Source organism: Morus notabilis, unplaced genomic scaffold, assembly GCF_000414095.1.
Source record: "Morus notabilis unplaced genomic scaffold, ASM41409v2 Scaffold333, whole genome shotgun sequence".
Taxonomy (NCBI): Eukaryota; Viridiplantae; Streptophyta; class Magnoliopsida; order Rosales; family Moraceae; genus Morus; species Morus notabilis.
The window spans coordinates 168,736-182,096 of record NW_010363630.1 but is presented as its reverse complement, the minus strand read 5'-3'; the positions used below and the strand labels follow the sequence as shown (position 1 = coordinate 182,096).

At 34.5% G+C, this 13,361-nt stretch overlaps 2 protein-coding genes across 2 annotated transcripts; both read left to right on the top strand.

The window, feature by feature from the left end:
* Window positions 1-849: 849 nt before the first annotated feature.
* On the top strand, window positions 850-5,641 carry LOC21401905 (probable galactinol--sucrose galactosyltransferase 2). Its single transcript, XM_010104629.2, has 14 exons — window positions 850-1,144; window positions 1,563-1,828; window positions 1,921-2,011; window positions 2,144-2,192; window positions 2,306-2,397; window positions 2,496-2,603; window positions 2,949-3,068; window positions 3,340-3,750; window positions 3,831-3,972; window positions 4,071-4,138; window positions 4,250-4,384; window positions 4,696-4,922; window positions 5,020-5,108; window positions 5,194-5,641. The coding sequence occupies exons 1-14, from the start codon at window positions 966-968 to the stop codon at window positions 5,473-5,475; spliced, it is 2,259 nt and encodes a 752-aa protein (XP_010102931.1). The 5' UTR covers window positions 850-965; the 3' UTR covers window positions 5,476-5,641.
* Window positions 5,642-10,819: 5,178 nt separating this feature from the next.
* Window positions 10,820-13,354, top strand: LOC21401904 (28 kDa ribonucleoprotein, chloroplastic). Its single transcript, XM_010104628.2, has 4 exons — window positions 10,820-11,414; window positions 11,506-11,607; window positions 12,593-12,874; window positions 13,056-13,354. The coding sequence occupies exons 1-4, from the start codon at window positions 10,902-10,904 to the stop codon at window positions 13,116-13,118; spliced, it is 960 nt and encodes a 319-aa protein (XP_010102930.1). The 5' UTR covers window positions 10,820-10,901; the 3' UTR covers window positions 13,119-13,354.
* The last annotated feature ends 7 nt before the right edge of the window (window positions 13,355-13,361 follow it).

Here is a 13,361-nt window from a genome sequence, read left to right as displayed (position 1 = left end):
TATAGTCTTTATAATAGTGCTAGTCTGCCAATAAATCCACACCCTCTTTTTAATGTTGAAGTTGAGAATTTGAGATCCTCCACTCCACTTAAAAAAAAACAAATTTAAAAAAATCTATAGGAATTAAACAATTCAAAACATAACTCAACTATTAAAGACCTTACTATAGAATTCTCAATATAATTTCTCCTGCGCTTTTATATTTGTCCCTAGTATGATTCTTCTAATAAAAAACAAGTATCTTGATGTTTATTTTAAGAGTTCGTCTCTAATTTTGAATCATAATTTTTTATTCTCTATAATATTTTTCTCTTATAAAAAATTTAAATTTTAAAACTCAAAATCATAAATTAAAATTCTAAACCTATCTATAAACTAAACGTAGCCTAAATAATTTACCAACCACTAGCCGTTGCTCTCTCAAATCCCTTGCCTTATATTTCTGCGTGGAACAAGGTTATCACTCGTGGTTTCAATATCAATCCAAAGAAAACCCACGTTTGGATGACATGGCTCTAGCACTACGTATTATTTTAGTCTTTTGTACAATCTTGAAGCTGAATCAAAGACTTCGAGACTGGATCCTCAGAAGAAGTTGAAATCTGGAACCTTCCAGCGACTTGTCAAAATCTACACAAAATCAAACGAAAACGCAGGTCAAAATCATATTATATTACCATAAAAGAATAGTTAAAACCCCGTTAAATAAAATATAACACGCCAAGATAGTAAACTTGTCCACGTTGCCTTTCCGTGATCCATATCACCATAATCATCTTTTTCTTCCTACACATATAAATATTGTCATTGCCATTGGTGAGATTGTTCATGTTCTGTTATATACGTAAATTTGATCACTGCCTTTGTTTTTTCCCTTCCTGAACTGGGATTGTTTTATATCTTCTTGGCAAGCTAAAACTTGCACAAAAGTGTTTTTTTTTTCTTCTACCATTTTGGTGGTGAAGATGACGATCACGGCCACACCAAGCGTAGAAAATGGCTGCCTCATTGTGCGGGGCAGAGTGGTCTTAACAGGAGTTCCTCAAAACGTTGTCGTTTTGCCTCTTACCGGTAGCTCGGCTTTCGTTGGTGCCAATTCTAGTTTTCCCAGCTCTCGTCATGTTTTCAGTCTCGGAACTCTTAAGTGAGTATTTGTTTTCTTTTTCTCTGCATTGTTTTTTTATATGTGGCATTGTTTGTTTGTTCTACACGTTTCATGAAAATGGAAATTTAGAATTATAGATACAAGAGAATCAAATAACCGGATCACTGTTTTTGTTCAAACATAACTTTAAGATCTTGACATCTTGGATATTTCAATGGTATAAAGAAAAGAAAAACTACTTTATTTTGTTTTGTGAACATAATCTGTGTATTAAACCAAACTTAGTGGACGTTTCGTTCATCAATTCAGAATTATGATTCAGAATTATTCTCAATTTACGTGTATTTTTTGTGAGAGAAAATATAATAGCAAACCATAAACCATAATTCGAATCAGGTACGAATCCACCAACCAAATTTCCTATTAATGATCTGGATTATTTTTGTTGCCAATCCAGGGGATTCAAGTTCTTATCTCTCTTTAAATTCAAGATATGGTGGATGATACCTCGCGTAGGAAAATCCGGAAGTGAAGTTCCCATGGAAACTCAAATGCTTATGTTGGAAGCAAGAGAAGAGTCTGCCTTGGAGTGGGAGATTTCTTCTGAGCCAAACAGTATTGGAAACACTTTTTACATTCTCCTCTTGCCTGTGTTGGATGGCCTTTTTCGTGCGAGTTTGGAAGGGACTAGTGAAAATGAGCTCCGATTATGCGTCGAAAGCGGTTTGTTTGGATGTTAATAGTCCTATGTTTGATGTTAATGATGTTTTGGATTTCATGTTTGGACTTATTTCATGATTTTCCAATTTGTTCAGGAGATGCCAAAGTCCAAACCTCCCAAGCACTAGAAGCATTGTTTGTGAATTCAGGGGACAACCCATATGAGCTTATTAAACATTCTATCAAGTATGGTTTTTTTTTTTTCTTATTATTAATTTTAAATAATATTCTGTGAAAATAAAAATGCAGAATTTGACAAACTTAACTATCTCATGATGACTAATGGTGTTTCTTTTTTTTTTTTCCTCATTGGTGTAGGATATTGGAGAAGAACAAAGGAACTTTCAGTCATATTGAGAACAAGAAAGTAATGAGTTTGAAACCTTAAATCCTAATGTCATATATATGTATTATTGTGCTTGATCCTCTGCAATTTCTAATCAGTCTGATAAGTTTTATATCTTGAAAATGGAAATATAGATCCCTTCGCATTTAGATTGGTTTGGATGGTGCACTTGGGATGCTTTCTACACTGAAGTTAATCCAGAAGGAATTGAAGAGGGTCTTAAGAGGTAAATAAGAACATGTGTTGGAACTACATTGGACATGTCTCTTTGGAAAAGCCACTAAAATGTAATGTGACATGGTCTTTGTGTTTACAATCTTGCAGTTTTAAGGAAGGAGGTTGTTCCCCAAAATTTGTTATTATTGATGATGGATGGCAACATACTGTAAATGAATTTCACAAAGAAGGCGAACCGCTTGTTGAAGGGACACAGTAAGTCCATGAAGTTCTAGAAGCTATTTTTAAACAAAATGTTACTGTGTGGAGCCTCATTAGTCCCTTGAAGCAGAGTTAGCATGCTTACACGTATTTATATTGGGGCTCCGGGTTTAGGGATTAATTTAGAGAAATTCGGAGAGTCTGAGAGGCATGCGGTATGTGATTTTTCTAATATAGTGAAATTCTACAACAGCTAAAAGTAGACGTTACTCTCATGACACATTATCATGTGTGTACTTGTTTTCCTTTTCCTCTATTATTTCTCTCACTAGTAAGAAATAAAATTAAGGCGTTTAATCCGTAACAATGTTAAATGTTTCTCTTCCTTTTGACATATAGGTTCGCGATCAGATTGGTTGATATCAAAGAGAATACTAAGTTCAGAAGTTCAGGATCAAAAGACACATGCACAGACCTCCATGAGTTCATTAATCTCATCAAAGAGAAATATGGACTAAAGTAAGCTTTCCACTTAAGATATGAACGTTATAATCTATAGCATATGCTTTCCACTTAAGATGTGGACCATGCCAAACCGCTGCGAATAAGTCGATATTGGGAGATCCAACATTGCAAAACTGAACCTGCTCTGATACCTTGTTAGTTTACCAATCCATCCCAAAAGCTTAAGCTGTTAGGAGGTGGGCCAACAATAGTTTAATACTTTTTAACGTATGTTTTGGCGGCTCAATGTCTAAACCATGAACACTTTCTAATTTGACGTCTGCAGGTTTGTTTACATGTGGCATGCTTTAGCTGGTTATTGGGGAGGCGTCCTCCCTTCATCGGAATCAATGAGAAAATACAATCCAAAGATTGCTTTCCCAATTCAGTCACCTGGCAACACGGGGAATCTTAGAGACGTTGCCATGGACAGCTTGGAGAAATATGGGGTTGGCCTAATAGACCCCGAAAAGATTTTCGAGTTCTATGATGATCTGCATGGCTATCTTGCGCGCTGCGGAGTAGATGGAGTTAAAGTAGATGTTCAGAATCTGTTAGAAACCTTAGGGTCTGGCTATGGTGGTCGCGTTTCGATCACTAGACGGTATCAACAAGCTCTAGAGCAATCTGTTGCTAGAAATTTCGCAGACAACAACCTGATCTGCTGCATGAGTCACAATTCAGATTCCATATTCAGGTCTGCTTAATACTCAGTCTTTTCTAAGTATTGTTGAGAGTTGGAGTGCATACTCTGAGTGATTTTTGGTCTACTGTTAGTTCGAAGAAGAGCGCGGTTGCAAGAGCCTCGGAGGATTTCATGCCAAGAGAGCCTACATTCCAGACTTTGCATGTTGTTTCTGTGGCTTTTAATAGCCTTCTGTTAGGAGAGATCGTGGTTCCGGATTGGGATATGTTCCAGGTAAGAATTCCTTTAAACTTGTGAATACGTTTTTCTGTAAATGACTAGTTTGTAGTTACTTGATTCACAACAACTCACTTTATTACTTTTAAATACAGAGCAAGCATGAAACGGCTGAATTCCATGGAGCAGCAAGAGCATTCGGTGGATGTGCGATATATGTAAGGTGAGATACAGTAACTAATAATTAAGCGATTTCATATAAAACGTATAGCTGTTTTTAGCCATCTTATAAAGCAAAAAAAGCTTATCTAATTGATATTTCGCGTAATGCCAGTGACAAACCAGGAAATCAAGACTTCAAAATCCTCAAGAAGTTGGTATTACCGGACGGATCGGTACTAAGAGCTAGACATGCCGGTCGACCAACTCGAGACTGTTTATTTGTTGATCCTGTCATGGATGGAATTAGGTAAAGTGTGTGTGCATAAAGAAGCACGGAAGTTGTTTTGAGATTTTTGTTCTTCAACACCTTGTTTGCTTGCTTCCAACTGTGTGCTTGCTTGCTTCTTCTCCTTCTCTCTTTTTTTTTTTTTTTTTTTGTTGTTGTTGTTGTTGTTGTCCAGGCACGTCCCTCATATCATACTAGTATATAAAGAAGACCAAATCAATCACACTTTTTATCTGGTTCTTTCTTTTCATTTCATGATAATGAATTCTTTTTTTTTTTTTTTTATAAAAATAATTTTTTTTTTTTTTTTTTTTTTTTTTTTTTTTTTGCAGCTTGCTGAAAATATGGAACCTGAATAAGTTGTGTGGGGTTGTGGGAGTGTTTAATTGCCAAGGAGCAGGTATTTGGCCACTGAAACAAGTGGTGGAAAACATCCACTGCAAAAGTTCTACAAGTTCAGTAATTTCTGGTCATGTGAAGCCCAATGATGTTGAGTTCCTTGAAGATATTGCTGGTGAAAACTGGAATGGAGATTGTGCTGTGTATGCCTTCAATTCAGGTTAAATTGCTACTCTTTTTTTGTCCCTAAGTTTTCATCTGAACCAAGAAAATAACTTCACGAACCAATAAAAGAACCATCTTGAAAAACATTGCAGGACATCTTTCTGTTTTGCCAAAGAGTGGAAATCTTGAGGTTTCACTGGCCACTCTTCAATGTGAAATATATACAATCTCACCAATTCAGGTCAGTAACTTTACAAATTTATGTTTGTTTTGAACTTATATAATGCTAATCTTAACAAAAACTATGTGAATTGTTATGCGAGCAGGTTTTTGGACATGGCATAAAATTTGCTCCATTAGGCTTGCTTGATATGTACAACTCAGGAGGGGCTGTGGAATCCTTGAGTTGCAGTGTACAAATTTCGGAGACCACAGTTAAGATCCGAGGGAAAGGCCTCGGGCGATTCGGAGCCTATTCGAGCTCAAAACCGAAGTGGTGTATGGTTTGCCAAAAGGAAGAGGAGTTCACCTATAATTCTGAAGATGGATTGTTGATAGTGAAGCTTGAAGGTGAATGTGGTCCAAAAGACATTGAATTTGTATATTGAACTTAGTTGAGGAAGTTGGTATCTGGCATTCTATAGAATATTGATTGATCCAATATGTGTTATGATATGAGTTTAATGGTTAAATGTAATTCTTTTGATGTGTTGTGAACCAATTGTTCCCTTTTTGAATGAGAATAAATATGAAGCCAATACATCCAAGTACAAAGCGGGACAAATTCTTTATGGAGAAATTTAGGAATATGCCCTATTATCACTGTTTCTCCTTTAGAATCGTCTCCTCTTAATTTGATTTCAAAAAGAAGAATAAAGAGGCAAAGATACATAAATCTTTATGCCTTGAAGCCTTTACAGTACGAACACCTCCAATTTAAATAACATGCAAAGTGTTAAATTATGGCATAAAGTAAGAAATTGTTATAAAAACTTACTATTAAGAGAGGACGTAGTTTTGATCACAAACGACATAAAATTTTATATAAGGGGAAAAAAAAAAAAAAAAAAAAAAAAAAAAAACAGAGAGAGAGACATCATTTATGATGTCTATTTACTGTATGTATTGTCGTTTTCCTTTTATTGTTGTTTTGTTTTGCTGTCGTTTAATGAGGTGCTAGTCGTGTTCACATTTTTTTGTTTTTCACGATATGGTCATATGTAATTGTATCTTAAGATGAATTACACAAAACTGAATGTTGTTTAAGAGCAATTACAAAAAATAACAGGCGCTTTGTTTCTTTTGTTGTCGTTTTTTCATACCTAAGATGTTTCTCTTTTTGCTGTCATTTTCTGATGTCATTATTTTGTTTCGTTTATGCACAACTTGTTGTCGTTTTTGTTTGATGTCATTTATTAGTATGATTGTCATTTTCATGTTGTTTCCGAATAGTTTTCTTGTCATTTCAAAGAGAGAGAAAAGAAGGAAAAAAAAAAAAAAAAAAGAAGAAGAAGAAGAAGAAGAATGGTTTTATTGTCGTTTCTTTCCAAAACACTGATATGTTCTCATTTTGTCCTCTGATATCGATCTACGTAAAAAACTTTGGAATCATGGATGCCTCAATGTACTGGACAATGTAATTGTTGATCATATCAGAGTTTTTTTTTTTCTTTTTTTATTTTCATTACTATTATCATTTATCAAACAGCAACAACTACGACAACTTTCTTTTTAGAGAGGATTAAGCAACAATTAAGAGAGCGATTCTAAGCGGACAAATATTTGTAACATAATGTGGGTGTGGGACCCGCATGCTGGCCCTCATTGCCAAATGGCAACAGAAAATTGTGCAAATCGACTCTCTAGATGACACGTAGCATTTTTCTAAGTCATGGTTGGTTAGTATTGCATTCATAATTTTGTTTTTAAGTCAAATAATACCCCTCTAAAAAATAAATTCGGTTCCCTTCCATATGCTCGTCTAGATTCTGATTAACAAATTATAATATCATTAGAAACATTGGTATAACTATAATAATATGAGGGTGATAACGGCCACTTTAAAAGCAAGAACTTGCTAGAGATTGGAGAGATAATCATCGTCCCAGTCATTGACTAGTTGAATTTGTTCCACTTTATTATTTAAATAACTCTAATTCCATAATTTGTTGATCACATGTATGGATAGAACTCTCCAGATTCTTAGTATTTTAATCACAGGCAAGATCCAGAATCTGGAGACTGCCCACGACGTCTAGAAAGCAAAAGGTATTGCATATTCTGTTGCAAAACCCCCTAAAATGTGTGCGCCCGCGACCTGCGGACATAAATGTCGAATCGGAAAATTTTCTCTGTGCGGGCTTTGTTTTACAATTTTTTATTTTTTGATTCAGCCCAAGACCTTCCAGCCGTTTAGCCTAAGCTTAATGGTTGGTAAATGAGCATAATGGTGTGTAATGGGGCTTAATTGTGACTAATGAAGGAAAACTAGAATTTGCCAAGGTTAATAAGCTTAATGGCATCAGTTTTCATCATCAAAGTCCGAATCTATATGAGAAATGTGACCAGATTCATCATGGAAAAAAACTAACAATTTTGCTCCATTATAATGTAGATTAATGTGTGTTTTTAAACACTATAATGTCATGGTAGAATTTAGAGCCTATATAAAGGCCCTACTCCACATGAACAACTCACTCAAAAACAGAATACTCTTCTCCTCTCTCTCGATTTCTTTCTTTTGTCGAGTTCTTCTTGCAATTATTTTTGTAGTTCGTTTTCGGTGATAGAAGGAAGGTCCGAGTTCTAGTTCGTCAGACGGTTCTGATAGTGCTTCAAGCTACCGTCGTTGTCATTGTATCCTGGGAGACGGACGTCTAACGTTACCTCAAGCACTACCGGAGGGGACGAATCTATTTTAAGGAAAGCGTGGTTCACGTGCATCGACATCCTTGCAATTTGTTTTTCAAGTTTGGTATAAAGGTTAAATTTGTGTTGTAACAATTTCTATATTTTGTTCTTCCTATAAGTTGTTATAAATTGTTCTTCTTTGCATTATTCATATTCTTCCTAACATATATATAAGGGTATATTTGTTTGACCGTATTAGAACACCGTATTGTATGATAATATAATAATATTATGTTTGGTGTGACCATCGTATTGTATAAATAAAAATGGAACGTAGATTAATACAGTCCATGTCGTTTTATTGAATAGAGTTCATTTTTGGCATATTGTATTGTATTACTTTGTAGCCGATTCATGATTGATGTCGGGGTTAGACAGGACATTGACTTATATCGGAGTCTATAATTTTTAAAAAATTGCGGGGCACAATGTAAAAATGCGAATTTATATTTTTAAAATTACATTTTGACTCAAAATTTTTACAAAATTACTTTTTTACCCAAATTTTTTCAGACTTACATTTTTTAATGACTTGCATTTTTTATCCCAAAAATTTTGAATAATTATATTTCACCCTGAAATTTTTGAAGAATTACATTTTAACCCCAAAATTTTAAAAAAAAAATTATATTTTCACTCCTTATACAATACGTTATGATACCAAACACCGTATTGTATTATGACAATACAACACAATGTAATACACTTTATACAACACAAGCTACTAATATATGGCATAAATCTGTAAACTACAGAGAGACATGAGTAGTTAAAAAGAAAAGGGCTTCTCTATATATGTCACGGATTGGTCATCAGTTCTTGACCGCATGTTTTATCTAAAATCTTGACTATTCATCTAGACAATTTGGGGTTTGATTGGAAGTCACTTTGTTTTTCTCTCACGTTTCTCTTTCATTTCACTTAAGACGCTCTAATCGTTAATGTGGTGAGACACAAAATAATTATTTCTGAAAGATGATTAAGGTAAGACACTTTAGAATTCTCTACAATTCTCTATGATCATTTCTTTTGCAATGGTTTTTGAAGGGTTCTATGGTGCAACAAAAGTATGGATCTGCTTAAAATTTTTAGATGCTTATATATGAAGTTTTGATTTGATCTCTTTACTGCTTTTTAGTATTTTTTGTTTTTGGTCTGGTGAATGAATTTACATTATATGACATGCATGTTGTCCTTAATCCAACTTCCATATTGTTACAGGTAAACAAAGATTTGATGGTAACCACAAAAAAAAAAAAAAAAAAAAAAAAAAGGCACACTAGTAAGATTTTTTTTTTTCCCCTAAAGGAACAGTAGTAAAAAACTGCTGAAAGAGTCTGTTCTTCAAGGGGAGTTGATCAAAATTAAATCACGATAAAATAAGATGTGTGCTTCCTTCTTTAAACGACATTAAGCGAAGGCCGTTAAACAAATGCGGCATGTCATATTTAATAAAAAAAAGACGCATGCGAGAGACGGCAAACTTTAGTCCTTGAATAACGGTGAGCAACAAACGGCAAATGCTCGTCTTCAGTCTTAGTTCACTGCAGAAAACGACATGAATTTTCCATTCATAAGAAAAAATTACATGTATTTTGTTTTTGCTAAAGCAAAGACACGAATTTTCCGTTTCGGCTAATCTTCAGAGACAGGTGCCTTCTTATGGAATGCGATCTGTCCTCTGTATTTTTCAGTGAAAGCAAACGACACGCGTTAACCTTTCAGGTGAAAAACGACATTTAGAAATGCGGAATGTTCTTTCTTGTTCATGGAAAAAGAAGATGTTCAGTTTTTGGGTAGAACGAGAATTCGTCGTTCTGTTGAAGATCATACAACCCAAACATAAATTACATATTGCCTATTTTGTAGCTCAAGGAAAAGACATGATCTTGAACAAAACGACATATGATTTTCCACCGACAAAGCAGAAATAATCGATATATATTCGAACTGTCTTTTACTATCCACACGAAAGACATGCTGTTTTACTAGCGGAATTTCGTTGGTGGCAGTAGACCTTAAAACGTCAAAAATTCGTTAGCAAATATCGTTGTAGTTTTCTTGAATTTCATTTGGTTAGAACATCGGTAATATAATATTATAATTGATGTATTAATTATAATTTTAATATTAAGCATCTTAAATACAATGTTATTTATTATATTAAATTTTTAATATAATATATTTTATAGTAAATTTTTCACTCAATATAACATATGAGAAATTTAACATTTAATTATTATTGGTTAAAATATTTACGTTTTCTTATAATCATTGCAATTTTTACATGTCCTTATTATTTTAAAAATAAAAGTTTATTTTTACAATTTCTAAAGCTTAATAATTATAGAATAAAAGTATATTTAGCATTTCAAAAAGCGTAATACATTGGAGAAAAAATAAAAATAACATACCATAATATATTTTTTCATGCTCAATATACAATTAGTATTAACATTTGTATTAAAAATGGTCTTAGTGTAAAAATCATTCTCCAATGCAATATTATTTATTGTGTCAAATTCACTATATACTTTCTAATAAATTTTCTACTAAATATAGCATATAATAAATTTAACACATTTCTATTGGTATTAGTTGATATGATTACTTTTTATTTAATCATTATAATTTATACTTTTTTAAATTATTTTAAAATAAAAAATTTACTTTATAACTTTTAAAGCTTAATAATTATTAAAAAAAATAACATTTTAAAAGGCATTATACATTAGGCTACAACAAATATATCTATCTTACTTTTTGGTGTTAAATATAGAAATATCATTAGAATTTTTATTGCGTTTCAAACGCGATACGTTTGCTTATCAAAAAATAATAATAATAATAATAATAATAAGAAACACGAGATGTTTGCTTCCCGCAAAAAACGACATAAACCGGAAACGGCACAACGCGTCATGTATGATTAAAGCGACATACACATGAAACGGCATGTCGTTCCGCATCTCGCAGAGCTCTTACCAACCCATAAAATCTCGTTAGTAAAAGTCATCCTATATAAACCCCTTTCATCATCTTCTTCTCCTCCTCTCCTTATCCTTCCTTCCTCTGCTCTAAAACCCTTCTCTCTCTCTCATATTTCTAGAGATAAGAACCAGAAATGACTTGCGCGACTTCTTCTCTCTTCAAGACCTTATCAGTTGCAGACTCATGTCGTCTCTCTCTCTTCACCACCACTAAACCCCCTTCCTCTCCTCCATTTCTCTCCCTCCCTTCCAAGCCTCGGAACCTCCACTTCTCATCCTCTCTCTCCTCTTTCTCTCTCCTCTCCATCACCAAGAGACCTCACTCCTCTTCCTCCCTTGTCGCCTTGGTCTCCCAGACCTCCGACTGGGCCCAGCAGGAAGAGGGCGCCGCCGCGGCGGTCGCCATTGGCGAAGATACCGAAGCTCGCGTCTCCGATTGGGAAGCCGAGGGCGAAGGCGAAGACGCCGCCGCTGACGCTGCCGAAAGCGACGGGCTTTTCGAGGAGAGAGGTGGAGAAGAAGACGAAGGGGGTTTTGTGGAACCTCCAGAGGAGGCGAAGATTTTCGTCGGGAATTTGCCCTACGACGTCGATAGTCAGAGACTAGCTATGCTCTTTGAGAAGGCCGGGATTGTGGAGATTTCTGAGGTGAATTTCAACAATTTCAATTCTTTGGGGTTTCGATTTTTTTTTTTTTTTTTGGTATGTGTTGATGTGTTATATTTTTCCTGGTTTTCAGGTTATTTACAACAGGGAAACCGATAGGAGTCGCGGGTTCGGATTTGTGACGATGAGTACGGTTGAAGAAGCTGATAAGGCTGTGGAAATGTTCAATCGCTATGTGAGTTGTTTCTTAACAACAAAAAAAAAAAAAAAAAAAAAAAAAAAAAAAAAAAAAAAAGTCCAACTTTATGGTAATGTTTAGTATGATTATTAGTAAAAAAAGAAATGGTTTAATGTTGTAATGATATAGAAGTAGTAGGCAGTGAATGATTATATTACAAGAGAGAATTAGAGGCCAATTAGTGAAATTGGGACTACATTTTTTAAACTCCTCTTTGTGGAAATAACCGAGCAAGAATTTTGAAAAAAAGGCTATGATAAGATAATATATGCTTGGTATTTGCCTAAGACCTCTCGGTCTAGTGGCAGGGGGTTTCGGTAGGGTGAGATTGGGTGAGGGTGAGGGGTTGCGGGTTCAATCCCGTGTTATATCAAAATATATATGTGCAAATATATATGCTTGGTATTTGGCCAAACGTGGGCAACTACTGAAAGTAAAACGTTATGTGAAAGTACAATAGAAAGTTGTATTCTAGAGCTTCCGATGACAAGCAAGTCATTATCTTAAGTTTTAGGTGTGCTTCTTGCGTTAATAGGCCTTAAGCAGGCGGATATTATACCCTCCAAAGCTATCAGGGAGAAAAAAGTTTTGAATTTATTATTTTGAAATATCTAAGTTGACAGAGTTTTCATTTTTAGTTTCTTATTGTTTGCTGAATGCTGTTATAGTAAGATCAGTGCCTAAGGTGCATAAAATGTAAGGCAAACGTTTTATTCTCTCTAATTTGCTACAACAATCAATGAGGGTTAAAATTTAATACGAAGCTGAGTTAGATCAAAACGACATTATCTACTTCTACCTTTTTTCATTGGAGTAAAAATAATGTTTGCCTCAATGGTTGGTTTTTTTTTTTAATATATACCACGTGCAAAATCATTTCCATTGCTTACTATAGTAGTGACTTCTTTGTCAATTTTTCATTTACTTAATTCACTATATATATGTGTGTGTGTGTGTATATATATATTTGGACTTTGGATAGGATGTGGATGGAAGGCTCTTGACTGTTAATAAAGCTTCTCCCAGAGGCACACGACCAGAACGCACTTCTAGAATGTTTGAACCTTCTTTCAGAATCTATGTTGGAAACCTGTCATGGGATGTCGACAATGGTCGACTTGAGCAGGTCTTTAGTGAACATGGTAAGGTATTAGAGGCTCGAGTGGTTTATGACAGAGAAACTGGCCGTTCACGAGGCTTTGGCTTTGTGACATTGTCCAGTGAAAGTGAAGTGGAAGACGCTATTGCTGCTCTAGATGGACAGGTATTCAAAATATCTTTGCTTAAAGTTTTGATGCAATCAAATATTTAATCGACTTTTTGGTCCAAATATGCCTAATTATTGTTTGAAAAAAAAAAAAGAATATATGAGATCATCTTTGTGGATTTGGTTCATTTGAGATACCATCTAAAACGAGTTAATTTGAGATTTCTTTCTGTCGCAGAGCCTGGATGGAAGAGCTATCAGGGTTAGCGTTGCTGATGAAAAACCAAGGCGCTCCTTTTGATTTCAACTAAGATGAATCCAAACAGTTTTTTGTTTTACCTAGTTTCTTTTTTTTTCTTTTTTTTTTTCTTTTTTAGGTCTAAAATAGTAGTCCATGTTTTTTGTGAGCCATTTCTCAGTGAGAGTCGGTGTTTTATTGGTATTATTTTTGAGTTGGAATGATACATTAACTCTGTAGAACTATAATTATTTTCCACCAAATCTCATGAAATTCAGGAAAACAAAGGTTAAAATAAAGCAGGAA